The sequence below is a fragment of the Lonchura striata genome, chromosome Z (genome assembly GCF_046129695.1).
Source record: "Lonchura striata isolate bLonStr1 chromosome Z, bLonStr1.mat, whole genome shotgun sequence".
Classification (NCBI taxonomy): Eukaryota; Metazoa; Chordata; class Aves; order Passeriformes; family Estrildidae; genus Lonchura; species Lonchura striata.
In genome coordinates this window covers 29458369-29486252 of record NC_134642.1, presented here as the reverse complement: position 1 = coordinate 29486252, position 27884 = coordinate 29458369, and the positions used below count along the sequence as shown (strand labels likewise).

Sequence of the window (27884 nt, the reverse complement as noted above, 5' to 3'; positions counted from 1 at the left end):
CAAAATTTTGTTAAAAATTGGGAAGGCAGACTGTTTTTTCTACTTAAAAATTTCCCATCATGCATATAAATTGCATTTCTAACTTAGCAAAAGGGGAATATTTAACACTGCAGCATATTGTCTGTACTGCAATTTCTTTGCTTCTTTCAAGTTTGTATTAAAAGACTCGTTTCCTAGGTGCGAGAGATGCTAAAAATGAGAGATTCAAATGGAGCTCGCATGTTGACGTTGATAACAGAACAGTTCATGGCTGACCCCCGTCTGTCGCTTTGGAGACAACAAGGAACTACAATGACTGACAAGTATAGGCAGCTCTGGGATGAACTGGGTAAATTCACAGACTCATTTAGGTGTTCATATGTATAATAAAGAACAATTACATATTTGGAGTTGAGAAAAACTTCTATTGTGGTTTTAGGCTAAGCAGATTAGAGTTTTCTGCAGTTTTCTTTTATTCAGTTAAGTTTGGGTAAAATCAAATGTCTGACCTACAGCATGAGATTGCATTTGAAGGAGTGAGAACGTGGTGTAAAAAAAGTACAATTCCAACAATTTTTAAGTACTAGAGGATGTGGAAAGAATAAAACAAATAAAACAGCTGAGGTGTACATAAGCCTCTAGTGCTAAGCTGGAAAGGTTGAGGAAGAAACTGATTTACAATTACAGAAGTCAATTACTGAGCAAGAAAGGAGACAAGATACAGAATACTAACAATTAACATTGCTTTACAGAAGACGTTACCTGATACATGACTTCATTGGTCAATTAAAAGAATGACACAGGCTGAAATGGGAAAGGTATATTTGAACTGATGAAATCAGAGGACACTTTCCTGTAAAGTGCTGAGGAACTCACTACAACAGTTTTGAACAACTATTTCAGAAATTTTCAAATTCTATAAAAATTTCATTACAGGATTGTAAAATGGTTTGGGTTGGAAAGGACTTTAGAGACCGCCTAGTTCCAACTTCCCTGCCATGGACAGGTACAATTTTCACAAGACCAGTTTGCTCAGAGCTTCATCCAACCTGGCTTTGAAACACTTCAAGGGATGGGGCATCCACAACTGCTCTGGGCACACGGTTCCAGTGTCTCACCACCCACACATTTCCTAATACTGAATCTAAACTTTCCAGCTTTCACTGTAAAGCCATTCCCCTTTGTATGATCACTACATGCCTTGTAAAAAGGCCCTCTTCAGCCTTCTTGTGGGTCCCCTTTAGGTACTGCAGGGTGCTCTAAGCTCTCCCCAGAGCCTTCCCCAGGCTGAGTAAACCTGAGCTCTCAGCCTTTCCTTGTATGGCCAGTGCTCTGTCCCTCTGGTCGTCTCTCCTTCTCTGGACCTCCTCCAGCAGGACCCTGTCTGTCCTGTGCTGTGACCCCAGAGCTGATGCAGCCCTGCAGGTGGAGTCTCAGCAGAGCAGAGCAGAGGGGCAGAATCCCCTCCTGCCAACACTGCTTTGCATGCAGCCCAGAACACGTTTGGCTCCCTGAGCCCTGAGTGCCAATTGGCTGGGTCATGTCCACCCTCTTACCCACTAGCAACACCAAGTACTTTGCTGCAGGGCTGCTCTAAATCCCTCCCAGCCTCAGCCTATATTGATACAGGGTGTTATCTGGAGGAAAAATCAATACAACTTGAATGTGAATGTCGACAGTATTTCAAGATGGCAGAGTGAGAGGAAAGATAGAAAGTAACCACAAGCATTGCTTTCCTAGATATAAAGTACTGTAACAAACTACTAACTAGTAGATATGCAAGTGTGGGGGAGATTAAAGATAACCTGAATTATTTTAAATAGAGTGGTAAATCTAATTCATTCCTCTGAAAGGTAATTCATGGAGTGCATGAGTGAACGTATTAACATGTCTGTCTTAGCATTCCAAACCTTACTACAGGTGTCTTGGAGGCTTTCCTAAAGCAAGCTGAAGACAGACATGGCCTAAATGGAACTGTGTTGTGTTTCATGGAACTTGGAGTAGAAACCTGTGTTTTCATTCTGGAAAGCCTTTTCAAGTCTAGGCTTAAAGAAGTCTGTTTTGATGTATTCTGATCAATATGGCTGTGCCTGACTTAAATGGCAGAAAACATAAAACCATGTAATAACAAACAAGCAAAAGTTTACAGATGATGTCCTATGAGACATTATGTAAGTAGTGCACTTAATGTAAAGGTCCAAAGTCAAGCTAAATGAAATCAAGTCCAAGTAAGAGTAATATGCTTAATTTAGAAAAGTCTCAAATGCAAAACTTAACTTTTGCACTCGTAGAGGTCAAAAATGGTCATGATTGAATCACATACCAACTGGTGGGATAAGATTGGATATAACCTGTATAGTAAAAATTATGTTCACTCTAGTTGAAGTACTAGGCTAGTAAACTGCTAACTATCTATACTTCTGTGATCAAAATCCTTGATATCGTAGAAGGCAAAGCTCTGTTGGAGTCTAGAAACAAATACAAATTTAACCACCATTTTTACGATCCCTTGTTCTTGACAAATAATAAGTTTTTGCCAAGCAAGGCACATTCCTAGCTGGACCTGTATGGAACAAAATTGTATCCCGTAATACTGAAACCTGGAGGGTCTCATGCTTCATTGCTTCTGTGTGTTGAGGTGGTAGATGGTGGGAGAGGCAAAAATGTGTTTTCCATCTTTCACCTGTAGCAGTCTTGCCATATGCTGTCAATAAACAAAAAAGTTTTTTTAAAATTTTTGAAGTGCCTCCTCTTGTTTCATCAGTCTTCTTTAATATAATTTTCTTGATGTCTGTCTGAACGTAGAGGAGGTGGAATCTGTCTGCAGCATCAAATAACAAATTCTTTTGGATTAATTGAATTTAGTTTACCTCTAATCATATGTCTCTTCTAAAAAGCAGCCTTACCACTACCTGTGCTGCTGTATTTGCAGTCTGAGGCAGATTGTTTCAGTTCTGGACTGCTCTGACACCTTTTAAGAGAATCAAAAGATGTTGATCTTGTACCATGGTTTCAGTTGCAAATACACTTCAGTCACACCAGATGGGCAGTAGGCAAAGGATAGAACTTAACTTGGTTCTTCCATCTCCAGATAGTGTCTGTGATTCTAAACTATTTTGTCTCCCCACCGATAGGGGATCTTGGTTCCTTCCACTGGTGCATAGCAAGTTGCTTCCAAAATGCTGTTAATTGTGTGAATTGCTTTAGATTAACTTCTTCCTGATATGAAGGCCACAAGCTTCTGCAGTGTTTTTGCTAGGATCTTATTTTGCTTGAGTTTCCCTGTTTTTACATTAAACATTGCTTTTTCCATGTGGAACTTGCATCTCAAACAAAAAAAAAAGTGAATGTATAAAAAGTTCAAATAGATTTAAAGGCAGACCAGAGTTAAAATAGCAGAGTGCTGAGGGAAAATCAGGGTGGCCCCAGCAACATATGGTCTGTTCTAGTAGAAGAGGTAACTCAGACACTGAGTTAAAAGGAGTCATACTATGATGTTACAAAGTAATGTTCTCTTGTTATCTTCTAGAGTGTCAGAGAACCAGAATATTAATGGTGGGTGTGTGACACAGGCCTCTGCATATTTAATGGTTTTTATTACCTGTTCAGAGTAATCTGGGAGAGGGATATATATATATATTTCTTTTAAGAAAATCTTTTAGCTGTACTCTCATGTATGTCACAGGTAGGTAGCCATTTGTTGTAGCTAGGAGAATTTTAGTACATATAAAGTAAATAAATACAGACTTTGCATAATAAAGGCTCTCTTGCTTGTCTTGGTATGCTGTCTGCCAACTGCTGGGCATATGGTCACTTCATCAGTTCCATCTTGGCATAGGCTTTTAAGCATACTTAAGTAACTTCAGCTTTGCTCCTTGACTGGGTCATTTGAACCTTTCGTTAGAATTTAAGTGATGCTTCCTTCCTGGCATTGGGTGTTGGCAAGGGTAGTGGAAGGACACACTGAGCTTTGATCATAGTTCTCGTTCAAGTTTGTGGTAAATTGCTGATTTCAGTAAAAGTCAGTTTGGGTTTGAATGAAGGTGTTGATGTAAAAACAACAACAGTGAAACCTTGCACACCTAAAATAAAAATGAAAAAAACCCTAAAAGTCACTGAAACATCCACTCAAGACCCCCAAATGAAATACTTCAAGTGTAAATATGAATCTGGCAATTTTTTAGTACAAAGTCCTAATTTCTTGAGCAGCTCATGATTCAAAAGCATCATGTTAACAAAAAAAGGCCTTCCACATAACTAGGTAGTTGTTTTTTAAAACCTCTAGATAGGGAGTAAGAATATAATTGCCTAGCAGATTTCCCTGTTCTACATCAAGGAATGGGATAAGCTATATGCTGCTTATATATTAGAACCTAGTAGAAAGGTTGCAGGTCTAAGGCTTGCTCAGATACTTCTCAAACTGGGAGAATCTAGATGCAATTTCAGTGATGCGCTGGTGATTACTTCAAACTCACCACAGTAATACGTGACTTCCACTTTGCAGAGTTTAAAGCAGAGTTGGAATTCTTCATGTTGCTGTTTAAATGGTATCCCAATATATAAATTTCACATACTGATCTTTAGGTGTTTGACTCATGGTGGCCATGGTTGAAGAGTTTAGGATGTCATAATGATTATCTGAAGCCCCTTGGTTTGCCTTTGACAATGGAGTATGGAAATGCACAGTAAATACCTGCTGATACCTGTTGAGCTGAGATCTCTGATTTGAGGGAAAGCTTTCTTGTAGTCCAGGGAAAAAAGGAATGGACTGTCTAGTCTTAGTAGATGGGTAAGTCATTAATATTCATCCTTGAAAAATAAAATAGAAGTTGCTTGTTCTCATCAAAAATGAAAAGATTTTCCTAAAAAAAGGGGGGAAATTGACTTTGTACTTCAACCCAGGTATCATGATGGCTGTGAGGCTCTGCTTTGGAATTAAATGTTGAGCTCTGCCAGACACTGGGGAAGAGACTGTTGGCAAATGAGATCTGCAAGTTAATTGGTGTTTTCTGCAGGCTTCTGGCTGTGAAGTGAAATTGGAAGCCTTTTAGCCACATGGATAATACAGGACCTGAATACAAAAGTCACATGTCACCATCAGGGCCCACTGTGAAACAGTAGTCTTCCCACTTGAGCACTGTGCCATTACAGATGATTTAAATATGGGGATTGCATTTAAACTAAAAGCCCCATTTGTCTCTTACTGCAATTTAACAGTCTTCTTAGCAAAAGCTAAGTGACAAATTAAATGAAAAAAGTGTCCACATTTTTAAACCTGTAATGCAAAACAACTTTTTATTGCTTCTCATGTGCTGTGAATGAATCATTGTACTTGTCAACCCTAAACCAGGCCATAATTAGTCCGGCTACTGTTGTCAGAGTAGAGCTGCTCTTGTGAAAGCTTAATAAAGCTGAAACTCTTAAATTTAATCCCAGATGCTTAATCTGATGAAAGCAATCAAGTAGAAGAATTTAAGACAAGTATCTACTACTTGATGGAGTGATGGAGCCCAACACGTTGTCAACGTGTAGATTACAAAATCAGGTTTTTTCTGTGAACTACCATTTTCAATATCTCCATATCCTATTGCTTATCTTCAGGATGAAGAAACTTTGAATATTTTGCATGTTTCAAACAAATATTTCTAGTAGATTTCCTCAATTTTGATATTTAAGAACTCCTAAAGGGGGAAGAGAGTTGAGTTGTTTTTTTTTTTTATAAAGGATTAGTTTCTTGTGAAATAAGAATATGATGGTGTTGTCCTGGAGAGGAGGTTGTGTCCAAAGAGGTCCTTGGTAAGGCAGGGCAGGGAACCGAATTGGTGAATGTGTTTTGGTTTTGCTTCATGCTGATCCAGCTCTCTCTAGGTCATCTTGTTTTATGATGTTGATGAGAACTTAAGTGGTACTCTGTGTTCAGCTGGGTACTTTCCACATTGATTGCATAATCTCTTTACATCAACCACCTATTGGAATCTAAAGTGTTTAAGTGTAGGAACCTTTTATGGTATTGAAATGAGCCTCATTTATGTGATAAAGCTCTTCCCAGTGACATTCTTTCAATCCTTTATGTTATATACTAAATATATACTAGCATAATAAATGGACTATTTCTGTAAAGGAATTTTTGGATGGGTAACATGGCTTTGTTCTTAGTAGGTTCTTAGTAGGTTTTCACTAGTACTTTGCTCTGTTGTATACCACTTTTTAATGTTGGGTCAGGCTGACAGTCTATTTTGATTTCACATTTACTGGTATTTTGACCATTTTCTAGATTAGAATGATAGCGTTTTTTGTTAAAAGTCAAGTACCATTTTACAAGGTCATGTGATACAGAGAAATAGTACAATATATTTCCTGATGGATCATGCCTAGATCTTTATTAGTAACACTTTGCTTCTCCTCTAAAGCTTAATTCTAAATGTTGAGGTTAGGAAAGGAATCATTATAAACTAGCTAAGAGAGATTTAATTATCATTTTGCCATGAGCAAACTAATGATCAAGTGTGAAATAATGTTGGAAATTTTTTTTAAATTTGGAAACCATTCTGAATGTTTTTCCTTGTAAAAATTTATAGGCATCTCCAGAAAACAGCAAGTTAGATTCTTTCAACCTTAACTGAATGAAGCTATTTTCTATCTGTATTTCTGTCTCAGGCATTCCTTCTCTTTGCAGTTAGAGATGAAATGTGTATGAATGGGACATGTCAGCTGTTCTGAACAGATTATCTGTGCTTGGGCTTAGTGCTTAAGTGGAGGGGGGAAAAGGACAAAAGCAGCTATGGTTGTTGGCAGTGTGCCTCTAGAGAAATTCCTTCCTGGTGCCAGATTTAATGATTACTCCAGAGCTGGCATGAAAAAGAATGGATTAAGTTAAGCATTTATTACAGTTTTGGTGCTCTAGTACCATTTTTCTGGGCCTGCATACTTCATGCAATCCCTTTTTAGGGTCAATCACGTAGTAGAGATATTTACTTACCCCCCTGTATTTTATGTTTTTTATAAAATCGTACAGCAAGACTCTTAAGTTTGAAATTTGACTGCCAAGTTTATATGCATATTGTCTTTATATTGTTGAATATCCTCACTTAAAATTGCATCATGTATTGCCTTAAAGCTAAAGAAAGTACCCATGCCCTGCACTTGTAGAAAATAAAGTTAACTTCAGATTTCTAGGCATATATTAGTCAGTTGAACATAGGGCATTTCTGGCCTTGAAATGAAAGCTGTAGGAAGCCCTGTTTGTGAAGGGAGGTTGGATGCACCCTTTCCCTTGGTCTTTCTTTGTGTGACGTTCTAGGTAGAGTGGTATCTTACATGTATTTGTGTCTTAAACTGTATCATATCCAGTCAGCTGTCTTTGCTTAAGTATTGGTTACATTAATATTGTTGAGTCTCAGCTGTCATAGTCTTATGAAACACATGTACCCTCAGGTCCTGCACTTAAGGTGACACCTGTTTTATCACAGAACAAACTGTTGATTTATGTCAGTGTCTTTAAATGATTTCTGTTGTTGGAGGTGCTAAATTAACAGTAGGTCAGAATGAGCATCACAAGACAGTTCTGCTGTTCTAAGACCTGAGTTATGGATGACAAATTGTTGTCATGGCCCTACAGTGTCTTGGTTGATGCTGTCACCTTCATTTCCTCAGTGAATGAAGCCAGGCTGCTGTTCTTCAAAGATGGATTTTGTCCACCTTCTCTGGGGATCATTTCCTTCTTCCTCCATACTGACATTGCCATAATAGTATTTGAAATGAGGGGGTGTGTGAGGCCAGAGTATGACAGTAAAAATGGTTTTTTTTAGGTAATTTCACTGAATATTCTGAGTTAGAAGGGACCCAGAAAGATCATTGAATCCAGCTCATAAGTGAATGGCTCATATGGGGATCAAACCCACACTCTAACCAGCTGAGCTAATCCTGTGGCATTTATCAGATTTTAGAAATAACGGTCACAGTAATTATCTTTAGTATGCAAGCATAGCTTGAGGGGTGTCACACTAAGACACAAAATAATTCATGAACTCACAGATTAAAAAGAGCAAAAGGAAGTAATTTATTTCTGACCTCGCAATATATAGAATTCCAAAAGTGACTGGACTGGAGGATGAACTTGCTACCTCTCCAACCACATTGGTCAAACCTATCAGTCTATCAATTCTCTGTTCTCACAAAGAAGAATACAAACCAATCATTATTTACATGAACAGTAAGAACTCCAGTAAAAATATGTAAACATCATGTATGTATATGTAAAACTTTTAACATATGTAAACATATGTTAAAACTTTTGTTTTACATATGTTTACATATGTAAAAGTTTTACATATACATACATGATGTTTACATATGTAAAACTTTTAAAAGAACTTTAAAACTTTTGAAATAACAAAGCAACGGAGGAGTTTATTTTTAATGCTATAAAGAAAGTTGCATTTTCATTCTGTTTAGTTGGATGGAAAGAACTTCAGATCTTTGTAAGTACCCACATTGAAGCAGTTGTTGGTTTTATTCCTGTGATGTTGAACTGTTTTACTTACAAATGTCCTAAAAACTGTTGTGTATTGAACTGGTGCACAATTCATTGCAGCCCTAACTGTAGAATCATGTCTGCAAAGATTAAGGACAGAATTTTACTCTAAGCCAAGCTGATAATTAGAGTTATTTTTCCCTAGTGTTTTTTTTTTCATACTTCAGTAACATCAGGCTGCCATTCATTTTTCCAATGCCACTTCTAGTGAATACCAGAGCTAGAGATAAGTGTGATAGATTGATTCATGGAGAGGAATTACTGAGTCTTTACTGACTTCTGAGCTTTACCTGTGGTTCAGCCATCTAGCCTTGTGCTATTTTCATTTTATTTTTCTTGAATTAATACTGGAAAAAAAAATCTCAAAAATTGGAAATGAGAAGTGCAAGAATATCAATCCACTTTGGTGTGTCAAATCAAGACAAAGGAAATCCTTTATAGTTTGTATATTACATAGACTAAAATTTTTATAGGGAAGACAGTTCTAAATCCACAAAAGACAGCTGAAAATTGCAATTGGAGCTGGAGAAATTTAGCTAAAAAACTAGAAATAACCTTAGAATTTTGCATTGTGGTAAGTGGTCAGGAAGCTGTCTAGTCAGGTGCTGTGCTTGATTATTGTATTAGAAGTTGTAATTGAAGTATGATGTTTTTGTAAAAACTCATCAGTCAATTTGGACTGGAAGATGAAAGTGACTTGGGAAACAAAAGTGTAGGAAGGAATTCAAACTAGACAATCAAAACGTATTCCTTTGGTCAGTTAAAGTGCATTATTTATGTTTTGTGAGAATAGTTGTGGCATATGTAATTCCCAGTATGCAAGGGAGTGTTTGCAGTTGCTCTGTGCTTTTGGTGGGTTTTTTTTGTTTTGCTTAGTTTTTTGGGGTTTGTTTTTGTTTTTGTTTTGTGTTTTTTTTTTTTTTTTTGTGAAGGAGAGGTACTTTTATCTCTCTGCTTTATTAATAGCTTGTTTTGTTAGACAAGCATCTCCACTTCTGCCTCTTCCTTAAAAATTAACTGTGAGAGGAATTAATTCATCTCAAGGATAAATGTATATAGAAGTAGCTTAATGCATTTATATTTACAGTCACATCAATTTTCTGAAAATTCCTGAAGTCTCTGAAGATAGACTACTGAGAGTGTATAGCTGGATAAAGTTATTGGTAAGATATCTGATATATATTTTGGTCAGGAGCATAGTTTTTTCACCATCTAGCTGTAAATATCGACAATTAGTTAAAATTGTGAAGAGTTATGTTAAGATAAAGGAATATTTTTGTACTGTACATGTTAGTATTAGCAGTGTTTTTGCCTTCAGTTGTTTGATTGTAAACAAATGATTAAATAGTTCTTTAAATATGAGGAAGGTTAATCAGTGAGGTTCATTTGCAGCTTCTTTATACTTTTCTTTAGCTTTGTACACCAATAGCCCCTGTCTTACTACAGTGGTTAGGTTATAGAGTACTACAGATACATACAGGGGTATCTAATGAACATGTGAATTATCCTTAATGTTCTCTTGGGGAGATGGTAGTCCATTGACACACTGTAAACTGCACCTTTCAAGCGAATTCCTGTTCTTTGAAAACCTTTGGTCAAATGGCAGTGTGTCTGCAAAGATACAGGAATTTTTTAAAGCATTCTTTAAAGGTCATAACCCAGAACAACAGGCTCATGTAAAATGTCAGAAGTGTGTGGTTGGGTTTCTTATTCCATTGTGTTAAAAGCTGAAAACATAGAAGGAGAAAGCAGAAGTTTGTAGCTACTTGACACAGAAATCAGACCATGTGGTTACTGATTGCTTAGAATAGAATCTCCAGATATAAATTCCTGTTTATGCCAAATGCACATGTGCCTTTAACCCTTCTAGCAGCAGCAGGCATCAAGAAAGACAAACTTAAGAAATTAGGCATTTTATTTTGTCTGTTTTACATTTCCTGTCTCTGAAATGTATACTTGGAGGTTAGCCTGCAGAAGGACAGTGATTCCCTCGTGCCATCAGTGCTGCAGGTAATCTGTTGTGTTAATCAGCCAGCTAGCGTGAAATGCAAGGGGAGTGATTATGCTATCATACACAATACAATCAGCGTGAAGCACTTGTCAAAACCAATACATCAAAGTTTAATTCAGTAATAGAATGAATTACTGCAAAATGAAATGCTCTGTTCTCCAAGAAACACAACACCCAAAGAAAGCCTTTTTTTTTTCTGAAGGCTAAACATCGAAACCAGAATGCATTAAGGAATTTTTGTGAATAAAATTACAAGTTGTGTGCAACTGAGTGCTGAGAGTAGTTTTTCTTGATGTTCTAATTGAAGAGGGAAACAGTCCTGAAGCACTTTGCCTATCTTTATTGTTCTATAAAAGCAATTGCTTAATTGGAGCAGTCTCCAGTGGGACTTGGGATTATGCTTTGTTCTGGTGGAGATCTCTCCATGCCTGGAGAAGGGTAGTGGCTTTGCCAGTTATTCTGAAGGCACTTGTCCTTCTCATTCAGAAGCAATAAACACCACACAGTACCTTCTTTGAAGTTTTCAAGTGGCTGTCCCACTGAAAGTGAGTATGTTTAAAATATAGATGTAAACCACTTTAAACTCCTTTGCTGACACTTGTACTTCAAAACTTTCAAAGGTTCTGTCTGCCAGTATTGTTTTTCTTCTGGCACTTTCAATGCTGGAAGATCATGCTTTTGTAATAGAATTGATTAGTCTCGAGTGGAGCACAGTGGCAAGTGTGCATCAGGTGCTGAAGCTGTCTTGTCTCTCGGCAGAGGAAACGATCTTGATTACCTGGCTCCTTTTTCTTTGAAATGGTCAAATACTACTCCTGTAGCTTATTTTTTAAGCTGAAGTTGTGCATTAATGGAAAGGGCAAAGAAATGTTACAGCACCTCTTTCTTGAATATTTTAATTTTGAAAATGCACTGTTTGATCTAAAGTTTATGAAATGTATAATTCCAAAGCAAAGGCCAAGTTTTACCAATTGATTACGCAGATGTTGTGAGTGAGGAAATGCTGACCCAAGCTCAGCTGTACAGCAGCCCTGGTGAAGATAGCATGGTGTTTTTAGGAGAAGCAGAGTGTAATCCAACAGATGAGCAGAACTGTATGCTGGGTCCTTGGTAATGATCGGTGTCCTAGGACCCCCCCCAATATTGTTTCCATCACCACCTTCCTGCTTACTGGGGCAAGAGTAAAATATGGGGTTTATGAACAGTAAGTGATGCTCAATCTCTTGGGAGAGTCTATACACATCCCTCGCACTTCCTTTAGCTTCATGGATACGTGTGTACAGAGGACGTGTAGTGATCCTGCTGTTCTGTACTACATCTACTTTTACAGTGACTTAATGCTCTTAATGTTTTTCAGTTTATCTATTTAAATCCTGATCAATGTAAATACATGCTGTCCCATAAATTCAAAGGTATGGATTTATCCAGAGAAACCTAAAAGTACTGATACTGCCTTGTATGTAGAAGAAAGGCCTGCATGTAAATTTTCCTCTTTTTTTTTTTTGGTTTTTTTTTTTTTTTTTTTTTTTTTTTTTTTTGGTGGTGTGATGAACACTATAGGTGAACGGTAATTATGCGTTTTCAAAAGGAGTTCTTTCTGAACCAAAGGTCTGTTTTGGCAAAGCTGCCTTTTTTCAGGTGAGGAGATCAGTGTTAAATCAAAATAGGCAATTCCTCACTGCAATGTGACAGTTGTAATACCCTTTCCCATGTGAAATTAGTATCAAATTGCAGTTGCAACATGTAATATTTTCCAGATATTTTCTGGGGAAAACTTCCTGTATATTGAATTGTGATTTTTCTAGCACTGTACTGTGAGGAGTTTTGTACTGGAAAAACATGGGTTTGAGTCCAGGAATTTAAAGAAGAACTTCAGTTGTGTTCTAGTACAATGCATTTTTGGGCTGGGGGGAAGATGTGTCAGTCTGCTGAGAACAAGAGTGGAAAAAAATATGGGGAAAAGGAGATAGGAGTGAGAGAGAGATATGTTAGAGAAAAGCCGTCTGTTAACACAATTACTTTCTCTGGGGTTTTGGTGTCTCTTTTTAAAAAATTATTTTTAATGAGAATTTTGTTCATATTGTTGTTTGCATTGATGACATCATTAAGTGTAATCAAACATGTAAACTTAAGAATGGTAGGAATGTATTTTGGAATGTGTTCCAGTTTCTTTGGAGCATGAGCTGTTGCCAAAAGCAGTTTTTAGGCTGAAGTCACTGGAAATTGATTCTGATACCTTTCTTGCGAATTATGAGTACCTGTCCTTCATTTTTCCTGTAGGCCTTTTCTATAATAAAGGGTAAACATGATCAGCAGTTTCTCCAAATGGGAGCCATGAGGTAGAAATAGAAACTCTCTTGTTTGAGACTAGGGTATGTCTTGAGGTTGTGGTTGACATTTAAGGACTAGTTTGAGAGGGCTTCCACTGAGCAGATCAGAGTCAAATGAGAATATCCTCCAGGCTCCTGGCACCTGACACGTGATAAAGTCTGGGCACAAGTGAACATTTTCCTCAGACTTTTCAGCGCGAGAAGCAGACCAGGAATTGGTGAATGGAGAAAGCCAAAATGGAGCACATGTCAGGGGAGGGGGAAGGTGTTTAGGGAGCAGAAGTAGGAAGAGATATGAACAGAGGTAAATGCATGGGGCAGGGACGGAGAGAGGGGAGAAGGAAAAAATTACAGTCAAACAAACCTTACTAAAGCCCAAATTAAGCAAAAATACCTAGAGTGTGGGTCATTTGCCTTATGCATTCTTCTTCCAGATGGTAGGCTTTATAGCTCTCTAGGAGTTCTTTCTGTTCCCTTTTTTTCCTTTGGTGGAGGAGTTTTGTCTCACACTCCTCTTCTTGCAGGGAATCAACAGCCATCAGAGCTGTTTGAGACCTCAGATGTTGCATGCAGCTTTCTCTGAAGTCATAGGGAGCTGGGTGCAGTTGTGGGTTCTATTGAAATTTTTAGTGGATTGTGAGGAGGTTATTGGAAATAGACTCATTCTTTACATGAAAATTGCCTGAGTTTCAGAGACAGTGTCTGCTAACAATGTAATTAACCTTGACATAGTTTCCTACATGAAACTACAGATGTCTGTAAAGAATTTTAGTACTTTGGGTTATCTTGCCCTCTTCTGCTTTTTAGATGTACCACATGGCTAGTGGAGCTTCCTTAGGAGGCTGGTGAATTGTCTTGCCTGTAGTGGTGTTTCTCAGATGTACAGAAAAAGAAAAGGCCACTTATGCTGTAGGGGTACGGTGTAGTACAGTAGTGTGTGTTCTGCCTTGATGGATGTTTGAAATACTTACTGAGTGGGTTTAAGATATTAGAGTTTGCTTTTGCATCAGTCTGACTACACTGGGAATCTAGTTACAAAGTGTTGCAATGGTGGGTTGTTGGGGGTTTTGATTTTGTTGGGTTTTTTGTTTGTTTGTTTGTTTTGGGTTTTTGTTTCTTGGTTGGTTATTCTTTGGTGGTGGTTTTTTGTTGTTGCTGAGTTTTGGTTTGGGTTTTTTTTGTTTTGTTTTGCTTGGGGTTTTTTGTTAGATGCTGAGAGGTACAGTGTAATGCCTTCAAGTGATACTTGATTTTGAAAATAAATAAGCAAGCCTACAACTGTTCTTGAAGGCTTTCCGATGTGCTGCATCTTGTGTTTTGTCTTGCAGATTGCAAGAAATTGAGTCATTCTGTCTTGGGCAGTACTGAATCATTGATGCTTAATAATAAGAACCAGTTGTAGTTTGACTACTTTGGGAGAGCAAGTGGGTCAAAAGAAAATAATATGTTAAAATAAGAAAACAAGTTTTTAAAAGTGGTGTTGGCCTTATTCACCCCCATGGCAAGTTTCAGACACTTCCTGAACCCAGAAAAATTGCTGTACTCTAATCTACTGTGCAGTAATAAACTGCAGTAGTTTAGTGTCTCTCTGGTGGTTTGAAGAGTAACATACTGTGTTTTGTTTTGGTTATCAGATTTTTTTAATATTGCTTCCCCTGACATGTTAGTGTTGAGTAGTCGGAGACTTAAACTTAAGAATCATGTGTTTCCACTGGGTTCTGTGCTGTGGCCTACCTGACTTTAGGAATGAATGTGATGCGGTGCCCTGTGCACTGGTATCAATTTTGCATTTTTAGCTAGCAAAAGAATTGCCGAATGGGAGACATTTATTATCCTAGAAGAACCAGCTGCATTTTTATTCTTTGGGTTTTTTTTCCAGCCTGTCACAGACATTGTATAGTCTACACGTATTCTCATGAACTCTTCTAGTGTATAAGGCACATCCTTAATGAGCAAATAAGCTGTTGCTAAACTGTACTTTCAGATGTCTTTGTGCTTCTGTCATGCTTCTGGTGAAGGGACAGTTGATTTAGAGAAAAATCTTTCCATTTGAAAATTGCTTCTAGATACCCTGATGCATTTATTCCTGCTGTGCTAGATACAGTCTGAGGGAGCAGTTTCCGAAGTGGTGGTATGTTATATGTCAGCACAAATTAGCCTTCCCTTGGAACTGCCTAAACAGAAAATATAAAACAAATTTTCTAGAGTAGCCAAATTACTGAAGTAATTGCCATAAAAATGTCTTATTCCTATCACACTGCACAAAGCTAGTGTGTACTGCTTATCTGAAACCCAGATGTGTTTGGGAATGAGTTACATGAGTACTTCTGATGGGTTCTGAGTGTGAAAGTGTATGTTTACAAGGTGCTTGCCTTACTAGTGTGAGTCTTTTTTTCCTGTAATGTGAAGTTGAAAGATACATAATTCTCATTTATATAAAACAACATTCACTTCTGATACAGGAATTATAAGAAAAACTTGGTTAATGTAACTTCTGTAACTTTATGTGAATTCTTTTTTGCCTTTGGCTGATGTTCCTGCCTGATAAGCCATACACTGGGAACTCTGGATTTCTAATACAAAAGACCTACTAATGCCTTTTAATTGACAAGGCTGGCTTGGTACCATCTTTCAGCTGCTTCAGATTGGCCATGCCAGCCCAAGTGCCTGTATCAGGAACTCAGTTTGTGTGGTGTTAAGCGTAGCTGGGAAGCAAGAAGTGTAGCCTTTCAGTGGAGAAAAAGTATATGCTGTAGAAGTTTGCAATTAGTCATTGGCTGCTGCATTTTTAATAGAAAACATAATTTAGCAATTTTTTTAAAATCAGGTGCTCTGTGGATGTGTATAGTCTTAAATCCCCACTGCAAGTTGGAGCAGAAGTCCAGTTGGCTAAAACAGCTGAAAAAATGGAGCAGTGTGGATGTTTGTCCCTGGGAAGATGGAAACCATGGAAACGAGCTGCCCAATTTAACCAATGCTTTGCCTCAGGGTGCAAATGCTAACCAAGGTGAGCCTAAACGTGTGCACTGACTGCAATATATAATACAACTTATTTCTTACACACTCTAGCCTTGCAGAATTCAGCACTCTTATCTGGGACAAGTTACTTTTTTGTTGAGAACTGACCAGGGAAAATCAGTTGTACTAATGCTGTCTTTGCAGAAGAACAAATAGGTGATTTTTTGTAGGGCTGTAACACTTTCACAGCAATTATTTGTGTTTTATTAGGTCTTCTAACTCTTCACTTGGTGCTTCTAAATATTGTTGCACGAAAATTGGATGTCCTTGTATGTGTAAAAGCTCGTTGTTTTTTGCTTGACTATAGTATTCCTTCTGTTATTGGGGTTTTTATTTTGTTTGCAGTTACAAAGCCTTGATGGCTGTTTAAAGAGGGATCTTTTTAAACTACATGAAACTTGCATGTGAGACACTGAAGCGTCTGTCTGTAGGATGTGCTCTGTATGTGCCGTCTGCAATACTAGGTGTGTGGACCATGCAGCTGCGATGCTGCTGCCTTGGAGGAAGTGTCTTTATATTCAATATCTTGCTTTCTAATCTAAAATGTGATTTTCAAACCTAACAGAAGCTTTGTACAATCTTCATCAAAGATGACTGCTAATAACTAGGCAAAGTGCACAGTGTTTTTGCAGGTAAAACTGCTCATAATCCTCAAACCATCAATAATAATACATTTTTACAGCATACAACTGCAATAAAGTTAAAAGTAAATTTCTTGGTAGGTGTTAGATCTGCACTTAGTTGGGTTTATTGTTGTTTCTTTTTCTTGGAAGATCACCTGTGAAGGAAAAAACTTGATTCATTATTAAATTTCACAGCTAGCCAGGAAGATAAGTTCTTTCAGCACTTATTGAGGCATTTTGCTTCCTCATCATGTTCAGACCAACCTGGACATGCTGTTGATAACTCTAACATGGCTTCTGAGCATTGATAGATGCAGTGCCATGTCGCTAGAGAAATTTTGCCATAAGAAGATGTCCAGTGAGGATTATGTCAGCCCCATGGCTTCAGGACCTCACTTTATTAATAGTATTTATTTATGTTCATGACTAACAAAGTTAACAAGTGCTTAAAGTTAGTGTCACTTCTGAGAAAGAAGAACTACAAATTTTTTAAGCAATTTATCTCTCCTTTATTCTGACAATTGTGGATCTGAGGAGAGACACTGGGGATGCTTGAATGCATCTTTATGTTTTTGAAACATAATATGAAACAAATACTTTCTAGTTTGTACTTGCTGTTGAAAGTCCTTCATCTCTAGGAATTCTCTGTGCACAGTCCTGTCTAGCATCAGCTGTGCTGCTCTCTGAATGCAGGATGAATGGCACACACGTCATCTGGGCTCTTGGATAGTAATAGGATGCGAAATGTCATCTGTGAGATGCTTGATGGAGAGAGGGCAAGGCAGACTGCCATTGGCTGGGGGTTGTGAATAGGCAGAAGATAGGAATACTGTGAATGACTGATTCATGTATGAATGAGTAAAAGCTGATGCAGCTTTCTAAACCTGTGAAAATGACAGATTCATCGAACAGGCCACATCGGACAGTGTTTACTCGAGCCATTGAGGCATGCGATCTGCACTGGCAGGACAGCCACTTACAGCACATTATCAGCAGTGACCTATACACCAACTACTGTTACCATGACGACACTGAAAACTTGCTCTTTGACTCTCAGGGGTGGCCCCTCTGGCATGGTAAGTGGCTAAACCGCAAAGATGTTTCTGTGGCTTGGTGCTTTGTTCATTTTCTATGGCATTATTTTGAGGGGGGAGGTAGTGGGGAGATGGGTGAAAAGCCTGGCAAAAAGAACAGAGGTTCCCTTGAAATGTTGGCTCAGAAGTAGTCCTTTAAGTATCTCTTGCATAGTTTTAAAAACAAAACAAAACAGAAAAAATTGAAACAAAAAAGCCCTTTTGAGTAACCTAGCAAAACAGGCCATTGCATTTATGGAGGCGTTGCTATTCTTCAATTACTTTTTCTGTTTTAGAACATGTTCCTACTGCCTGCGCAAGGGTGGATGCATTACGATCTCATGGATACCCACGAGAAGCACTGAGGCTAGCAATAGCTATTGTTAATACACTAAGGAGGCAGCAGCAGAAACAGCTGGAAATGTTTCGGACTCAGAAGAAAGGTAAATGTGGGAAGAGGAGGGCAAAGGGCATGCAAGTTGACAGTAACACCAGGAAGTTTGCATGAGGAAACTGGTTTTGAAACTAAAATGAAAGGGATGGCTTTTAACTCTTCAGTCTGGGTAGTGGTCATGTCACATTTTGGATGTTGGAGGTTTTCTGAAAACTGTGTTGTGAGCTGTGCAGGGTTCTTACAGGCCTTCTCCAATATATATGGCATGATAGGGTCTTTATTCCAGTCAGAGGTTTTGGTTGCACAATGAAAATAGTCACCCTGTTTACAGGGTGACTTTGCATTTGGCATGTCTGGTGTTTAATTTTTCTTTCTCTGATCTATAATTTTGCTGAACTTTATATTCTGAAGTGTAAGTCTAGAGGGTACAATGAGGCAAAGTCTGAACTACAAAAATCATCAAATTTGGCAGTGTGTTACAAGGGAATCTCTTACAACGCTTAAAATTTTAAAGTTCTCTATAGAGAGGGGATTGAGTTTTTGTGTGGGTTTTTTTTCATTGTTTTATTGACTGTTTTTTTTGTTTTGTTTTGTTTGGGTTTTTTAATGCAGTTTTTATAAAATATTTGTGGTATTTTACTGAGCACTACTATTGTTTTTTTTTGAAGGGGTGTTCTCCTTCAGATACATTTTCTTTGGCACATCCTTGCAACCCAGAATGATTCTGCTTTGTACCTTTGTAATTTGAAGAGGCAGTGGAAGAAGGGGGTAGCTTTGTGGTAGAAGAGTATATATGGAAAAACTGGAATTACTTTCTCATCTGCTACACTAGTCTTTTCATTCAAGTTTTATATTAGCTCTTCTCTGTTACTCTAAACTGTGACTATCCTCATGCATTGTAGTCAAAACTACCAGTGTGAAATCCTGTGTAAGTTTTTCAAGTGTGTGTTCAGATGTTTTCCCAGAAATGAGCATTTAGAAGATACACACCTAGCTGAAAAAAAATTTAGCTGCAGTTCCTATGTACCTCTGTATCTTTTTCACAAAGAAAAATGGAGTAAGATTTTCTAAATGGTTTTTTTGTTAAGAAGGGAGGTGCCTGTGACAGTGTGTGTGTGTTTGTACCATTGGCAGGTGTGAGGAATCTGTTGCAAGTGTGCTGGTTGTAATAGTGCTCTTTTTCATTACCAGTTGCTAGAGCAGCATGTAGAGCATTGAGCAATTCTGTTAAATTCCTTTCCTTGTGAGCAAGTTCTGTAGCTATCACCTAATATTCTATTATCGTTTTTAAAAAGTGCATGAAATGTGATAATGTGATCCATCCTGCCCTGAAACAAAGTAGTTTGTTGTTTCTGTGTTGTCACTCACTGCTTTTTTTATTTTTTAATTTCATGGGGAATATTTAAAACACTCTTTTAATACCATAAAGTGTGCTGGTCTCTATAACCAGAGGCAAACTGCAGCTACAGCCCAGCTCTAGGCTTTTTGTTCAGCAAACACCCCATGCTTCTGCTTAGCTTTTATTCATGTGGCTGATCTGATCCATGGAGCCCCTTGTGTGATTTTAAGTTAAATGTCTCTGACAAGACTATTGAAGCCTTTGGTTGGCATGACACAAGAGAAGATCACAAGTAGGCACAACAGAATAAACAGAACAAAGTGAATCAGTAAGAAGTCACCCTGATGTATTTACTATTTGTTAGGTAAAGGGATAATTTACTTGGGTTTTTTCATATTACATACCAGTGGATTCTTTAAAAAAAACTCTACCATCCTGACAGTGTGTCTGTGTTTCATTTTGTAGCCCCACACATTTAAATAGGAGAAAGCAGGACTTAAAAGTTTAATGCATATGGTTACTCAGATATATGATGCTTTGTGAACAAGAGAGAGTGAAGGGAGGTACAAGTTACTGTGTGACAGGCAGAGAAGCAGAGCAGCTATAATGGCTTGTATACAGTTTTTAGAGGGTAGTCAATAATGCTCTCAAATGATCTCTCATTATTTACTTGTGTTTGTATGTCTGGGAGGAAAAAAGCTGAGAGTGTCAAGGGGAGTTGTTGCCATAGGACATGGATTTGGGGAATAGCAAATACCTGTTACCACAATCACACTTCCTCCAATTCATTGCTCTTAACATTTTTGCTTTGTTCTAACCAAGTAATGGATAAGGGCTACAGAAAAATATTGATGAAGATATTTCTGGACTAAAATTACCAAATCTTAAAATTACCAAAAATACACTTGATCCTATAAAAGATAATTTTTTTCTTGTATACCTCATTTAAACAGATGTTGGGGTTTTTTTTAAGTAACTGTCATCCTGAGTTAAGTGCAGACAAAGAAAAAGAGAGGTTCTATATGAGCTCATAATTTATGAAATTGGAACATATTTTAGAATATGCTAATTTATTTCAGTTCCGTCAGATTAACTTAAAAATGTAAAAAGGGTACTGTGTCTTTTTGAATGAGCAAATTGTTGTAAATATTTTAACAAAAAAGTTCTTGTTGTAATTCTTCAAGCAGACATTTTCAGAAGAGTTCTAGTAATATCAAGGAAGAGATTTCAGAAGACATTGCCATTGAAATTTTTGATGCATAATAAACTTTGCTAGTGCCCAAAAAGTCTGGCTTCCATTCTTTCTCTTTTCTTATTCCCCATTTACATATTCACCAAGGGCAGTGAATTCACCCTGAAAGATATTATTTTCTCTTTCTATGCAGAAACTACTGGAAATGCTTTGAATTCTGCAGAAAGGGCATTTTAAGCAGTTTAACTTGTGTAATTGTTTTGATGGGCTTACAAGAGCTTTCTTTCCCTCTTTCCCTCCTCTGTGTGTGTTTCTTGCCACAGAACTTCTCCACAGGGGAGTAACCTCAGTAACAAATCTTGAAGGCTGGGTGGGACACCCTTTGGACCCCATTGGCACCCTTTTTGGTAGCCTGATGGAAGCCTGCAGGGTGGACGATGACAGCTTCCATGGATTCTCCGATTTCACGGGTAAGACCAAGAAAATGCAGCAGTCTGGTACATGTCTTCATTTACTGGAGGTATTTTTCTGTCTTCCCTTTTTTTATCAGTTTCAAAGTCACTATTTATATAGCATAAGAACTTACATTTGCATGCCTTAGGAAAGCACAAGGGGGAAAAAACGTATAAACTAAGAAAGCATTAAAAGTTACCAGTTAAGTCATTCTTGAAAATTCCATATTTCATGTTTGAAATAAAACATAATATGACTTTATAGCAGCAGTCTTCTCCACATACATTGCACTGTCCTCATTCTGAGAAATTGCAGGAAATCACAGGATCACAGAGTTGTTAAGTTTGGAAGGCACCTCTGGGGATCATCTGGTCCACTTAGTCTGCTTGTAGCAGAGTCACCTAGAGCAGCACATTGCTCTGGTCTGTGTCCATTTGGGTTTTGAACAACTTCAAGTATGAAGACTATACAACCTTCCAGGGCAACCTCCTGCTGTGTTCAACCACCCTCATAGTTAAAACGTGTTTTCTTATGCTCAGATGGAATTTCCTGTATTTCAGTTTGTGCCCATTGCCTCTTGTCCTGTCACAGGATACCACTGAGAAGAGTCTGGCACTGTCTTCTTTACATTCTCCCATCAGATATTTATACATTTTGGTAAGATCCTCCTGAGCCTTCTCTTTTCCAGGCTAAATAATCCCACCTCTCTCACTCTTATTATATGAGTGACTCTGCAGTCCGTTAATCACCTTTGTGTTCCCACACTGGATGTCCTACAGCATGCCCATATGCTGGGGAGCCCACAGCTGGACACAGCACTCCAGATGTGGGCTCACTAATGCTGAGCAGATGGGCAAGATCACCTACCTCAGCCTGCTGGGAACACTCCTAAAGACAGCCCTGGATGTTATTGGATTGCTTAGCTACAGTGTTCATAATACTCCAAAACAATGACAAAACTTTTGAAATTAGAAACATACATAGTCTGTAAGTGGTAGGAGTTGGAAAATAGTGTTGCTATATCAATACATTATTTAGGATAGGGATAGGATATGTACAGCCATTTCAATTTCAGTATTTGCTCCCATGGATTTTAATTGATTAATTCCTTAGTCTCTTTCTACCTTTGGGGTAACTTCTTAACACAACTAGTGTGGACAGAAACTGGATTCATTACTTTACCTGAAGCTTTTTTATATACACATCCATAATCTTCTTGGGACTTTGCCTCAAAAATCCTTTTATGCAATTAGATTTTCTTCAATTAATCTCTACTGTCTTACCCACCAGTTCTGGAAAATCTTTCAATTAAAAAATTTGGAAATCAGATTCTCTGCTGTTACTGAAAAACCAAAACAACCCCATGAAATAAAAATATTGTGTGCTGAAAAGTAACTTCCTTTTGTACACACACATGCAGTCTTCCAAGTACATTCAGCCTTTCCATTTTTGCAGTTGCCCATCTCCTTATATCTGACAACTACAACTTTTTGTTCCCAAATTAGACTGTAAAATGCTACAAGCTGAAATAGCATTTTGTCATATATTGCGTCTGTGAAGTGCCAAATGAATTGATAGCAGTCTTTAAAAAAGTTTATGGCTTGGCCTGTGTGGGATTTCCTTGTAATTTTTACAAAAAATAGGACTTCTAATGTTTACAATATGCATTTTTATCATAAGCACAAGTGTAACAAATTAAAAGCTTGAAAAGAGTACTAGCAAACAGAGCATTTATTAAAGGTGAGGAGTTCCCGGTCCTGGTGTATTTGCACAATTCTAATAACTTCAACCGACATCTACATAGGTGTAAAAGCACTCTTCCCTTCCTCTTGCATATCAGGGCTTTAAGGAAATACAGAAATGGGTAGGGAAAGAAATTGGAATGTATCTTGCAGTTTTAGCCTCATTAGCACAAAGCTGGAGGAGCTGCCTTTTTAAAATTTTGTGGTTTAAAAATGGAAACCTTTATTTTTACTTGAGTTGTTTATTTAAAACAAAATTATTTTTGTGTATTTCTGCTATATGGAATCAGATTACATATTTCAGATTGGAGTGTTGTATTTTGAGACTAGCTAATAATTTAAATAATTCTGAAATAGTAATACTAGAGGTGGAAGCTTTTGTATATGTGGCATTGAAGGCAGATTATGGGTTAAAGTGGTTTGCTGATGTGTTTTCCTTTCTGTGTCACCCCTTACAGAGAATCTGGGGCAATGCAAATCTCTGGAGTACCAGCACCTGCCAGCACACAAATTCCTAGAAGAAGGGGAATCTTACTTAACTCTGGCTGTGGAAGTAGCATTGATAGGGCTGGGACAGCAGCGAATAATGCCAGATGGCTTGTATGCACAAGAGAAGGTTTGTCGAAATGAGGAGCAGCTCATTTCTAAGCTACAAGAAATTGAATTGGATGATACTCTGGTGAAGATTTTTCGAAAACAAGCAGTCTTCCTATTAGAAGGTAGCTGAATATAAATGCTAACTGCTTCTCTAAATTGTCTCCACTGACACAAGTACACAGAACTAGTGTTCCTGTAGAAACTGCCTTACATTCTTCATGGTTTTTTTGCTTAGAATTCCATGAAAGTTTTTATCAAATCTCGTACGAAAATTGCCATACTTCAGATACCATGTGACTGCAGATAAGGTATATACTGACCTTTTATTTTAATTTTGAATACACTTTGTTCTTTACATTTGTTGCATGTCACAATCTCAAAAACCTGATTATACACTCTGGGCTAACTATTATATAATACAGACATCAGTTACCAACAGTTTCCAGATACCAAAATTCTAAGTATTCCTTGTATTCTGTTGAAGGAACTATACTGGCAGCTTTATAAATATATGAAGATTTTGACCACTGTGCCAAAGTGAAGAGCTCAGAAAATTCACATATAATTGCTGAGACAAAAATGCAACATTTTATTTGTGAAAATATAGATGATTACTTGCCCTTGAAGTTTTATGTCATAGATGGAAATTAAAGTATTTGGCCAAGTATTGTGGCTTCAGGTCTGGTCTTGTGCCTAAGTTATGAACATGACACACAATTTGTGTTTTGGAATTAGGCAGTGTTGAAATAACTTCTGTATATGAACATGCATACTTTTGCCTTAACTTTGAAAAAGGCTTGACATGTAGCACATAAGCATCATATTTAGAGAGTGATGTCATGGGTTCCAAGGTTGTCTTTCTGGTTTTTTTCTTTTTGAATGGAAGCTGGGGAAAAAATTAGCCAAAGGCATAATCCAGATTTTTGAAAGCTGGGTGGGACACCCAGGTTTCGAGTGCATGCACATGGCTTGAAGGCGTGTGTGGTACTGCCCTAGGTAAGTTGAGAGATGGTTGCATGACAGTCAGGTTTTACTCTATTTTTGTGACACATTAGTCTTTAAAAAAACTTTGTCTTTTATGGAAGAGGTACAGTATGTTGCTTAAGGTTCCCAGCTTTAAGTCACTGTTTTTGCCTAGATTTGAAACTGCAAAGAAGCTGCAACACAGGGAAAGTTTCCATCATGGTGTGTCTGTACAGCTGCTTTATGGCCTTTTAACAAGAAAAACTACTGTCTTGATCTAGCTATTAGTATACAGGATTCCTCTGCAGTATAAAATCAGTTTGCCACATCTGTTTACTGGTAAGGATGCTTTATGAGGAAAAGGCAGGATTTTTCTGACATACTCTCCAATAATTCAGTTTACTACTATGATCACTGAATATTTTCTTAGAGTAGTAAAGAATTGATCATAGCAGGAACTCTGCAAATAGAGCTGCTTAAAAAATTGCTGTTTTGAGCAATGTGCAGCAGTTGTTTTGCATTAGTATGTGATGAGAAAGCTGGCTTTCCTGCAGTAGTTGCAGTTTACTCCATGTTTGCAGAAACTGTTAGTTTACATGGAGGGAAAGGTGCTGATTATACCAACTGTGAGTTTTTAGTTGAAATTCGGTAGATACAATAAAGAAGACTTAATCCAATATTAAGCTAATTTCTCTGCTATTAATGCAGATTAATGCATGCTGTGTGTACCTGCCATTTGAGTATGTGGGAAAGTAGAACATAAAACTGTTTTGCAATAACTGTTATGATTTTTTGCTTGACTACTAAGTTAATGGCAAAATATATTTTCATATAAATGCTTTGTCATGTGTTCATGGTGTCCTGACTGAGTTTGACTGGACCACCAACTGACAAATTTACATGAAATGACTTCTTTTATTCAAGCAATGCCAGGTAGACTTGAATGGCTTTCAGCTTCATTTCAAATGGTTATGAGATACACTGTCACCTGTTAAATCTTTGACATTTCCTTTGCAATCAGCCCTGGTCTTTAGAAATGTCCACCTATGGAGCTCAGAATTTTTTCATGCCTAGTGATTTCTATCCTTGCATGTTTTGCTACGGTAGCAGTCAAAAGCATTGCTGAAACAGAAGTACATTCACACAGCTATCCATCCATCCATCCAAGTGTGATTGGTTGGAGTCTTAGTAGAAGTAGTAGTAGTAGTAGCTTCTGGGACTGCTGAGTGCTATCTGTGCGATTGTCCACTAATATTTAATACAAGGTTCTTATTCTGTATCTTGCATATTCTGTATCAGCATTTAATGCCTGAACCTCTTGTCACTGAATTCAAAAAATGTTTGACATAGTTTTCCTATTAACAGGAATAATAGTCTTAAGTGTGCAGGAAAAAATGTAGAAATAAGGTTTATATGCACTGTGAACCTTTGAAACTCAGCAAGTAAATAGTTACATTTAACTTTGTTGTTGTCTGACATGATTCTGCTGTTATCAATTTGAAATCTACACCTTACTGAAAGAGAAAAATTCATTTCCTCAATAATAGGGATAGTTTTCACATAAATAAAATAGAATTTCTAAAATCATGTGGGTATATTGGACTAATAGCCAGCTTTGGTGCATGATCTGACCCCGTGTTCATCATCATAGAATTGCTCAGGTTGGAAAAGACTAATAGTATGATTGAGTCCAGCCATTCAGCCAGCCATCACTATCTTCACCACTAATCCATGTTCCTCAGTGACAAATCCACACTTAATTTGAACACTTTCAATGATAGTGATTCTACCACTGCCCTGGGCAGCCTATTCCAATGCCTGACTGTCCTTTCAGTTAAGAAGTTTTTCCTGATATCCAGTCTAAACCTTGCCTGGCACAACCTGAAGCCATTTCCTTTCATCCTGTCTCTGGTTGTCTAGGGCTTTTCAGGCAGGAGTAGAGAATCATAAGGTCTGCCCTGAGCATTCTTTTCTCTAGGATAAACACCCCCAGATCCCTCATCTACTTCTCAGGACTTGTGCTCCAGAGCCTACCCCAGCTCCACTGCCCTTTTCTGGACTCACTCCAGCACCTCAATGTCTTTCTTGGAGTGATGTACCAGAGCTGGACACAGCACTCGAGGTGTGGCCTCACCAGTGCCCAGTCCAGGGGGACAATCCCTGCCCTGGTCCTGCTGCCACACCATTGCTGATCCAGGCCAGGATGCCATTGGCCTTCTTTGCCACCCTGACTCATGTCACCAGCACCCTGAGGTCCTTTTCCACTGAGCAGCTTTCCAGTTACTCTGTTCCCAGCCTGTAGAGCTACCTGGGGTTGTCGTGACCCAAGGGTAGGACCTGGACTTGAGTGATGATTGCACTCAGACCAAAGGGTTATTTAAATGCCAGTATCAGGTGAGACATTTGAGGGATCAGGTGCTGCTGTGGTGATTGGTCATGTAATTTCAATTAAAGATGCACAGTTTTCTATGGTTATCATTTTTTTTCCTGGTGAATTTGTGATGAAGCAGTGGCACACTGACAGGATGCATGGGTATTGATGTGCATAATATAACTCTCTAGAGGCAGAGCTGGGTTTATGACTTTCTACTTTTGCATACCAGGCTTGCTGAATGAGTCCCATGAAGTACTGCAATCATCCTGTCATTCGTATAAGCACTGGCAGTGTGCTTAGTATTATACAATTTGCAGGCTGTCTTGTTTTCCTAAATAATACATGGTATTTAATATAACTGTAATACATTGTGTATATATGATGTGTTATCTCTTTCACTGAAAGTAGCAATGTAACTTCACCTGTTGTAAAGTGAAGCAGGAGTCTTTGAATACCACTTCTAGCTAAAGGTGTACCTAATGCTTTTAAAGGTTCAGAAGTTGAGGTATAGCAGTTTGTAAAGACTGACATTCTGTTTCTCTTTCCTGCAGGTGGACCATATAGTGGCTTAGGTGAAGTCATCCATCGAGAGAGTGTTCCAATGCACACATTTGCCAAGTATCTCTTCACCTCTCTCCTACCTCATGATGCTGAATTGGCATACAAAACTGCACTGAGAGCCATGCGGTACGTATTCATGAGTAGCCTAAAAAGAGCACGAGTAGCAGATATGGAAAGGAAGGAAAGGTTTGCTAATCGAGACCTACTTGCTTTTTCTAAAATATGTATTATTCCATTCAAGGAGTTACTGTTTTGGTTCTGTCATCTATAAAAGTAAATGGTATTTTTAGTAACTATATTATAATAATTGATAAGTGTCCAATTAATGTTTGTTTAGACTTGTAAAACAGGATTTTCTGTTTCAGATAATTCTAGAATCCCACATGTGGGGCACAAGATTTGGGTTATAAAGCCACTTTAGCATATGGATTCTCCCACCCATGTGGTTGTGTGTGCATGATGGTATTGGTAATGAAATAAGGAGACGTATTTTACCATAAGTCTCAGGATTGTTTGCTGCTTAGTCTGCTCAGCTGGACAGTTTGTTACACTCATCTTCTTTATAAATTGACTCTCAACAATGGAGTGGGTGTGGTCAGAGCCTGTGCATTTTTTGGTGCTTCATAACATCTTAGCCTCTTCTGTGCGAATGTTTGAATCTAAATGGACTACATCCAATGACTGAAAAATGTCTGGTTTGCA

At 37.9% G+C, this 27884-nt stretch overlaps 1 protein-coding gene across 2 annotated transcripts in view; it reads left to right on the top strand.

The window, feature by feature from the left end:
* Positions 1 to 27884, top strand: part of ZSWIM6 (zinc finger SWIM-type containing 6) — a 106987-nt gene that overhangs the window by 68107 nt on the left and 10996 nt on the right. For both annotated transcript variants that reach the window (XM_021534355.2, XM_077790464.1), the window contains exons 4-10: positions 178 to 328; positions 15681 to 15860; positions 17394 to 17570; positions 17864 to 18010; positions 20816 to 20962; positions 23146 to 23406; positions 27173 to 27308. In XM_021534355.2, the coding sequence (XP_021390030.2) occupies positions 178 to 328; positions 15681 to 15860; positions 17394 to 17570; positions 17864 to 18010; positions 20816 to 20962; positions 23146 to 23406; positions 27173 to 27308 (1199 nt within the window). The remainder of the gene's footprint in view (positions 1 to 177; positions 329 to 15680; positions 15861 to 17393; positions 17571 to 17863; positions 18011 to 20815; positions 20963 to 23145; positions 23407 to 27172; positions 27309 to 27884) is intronic.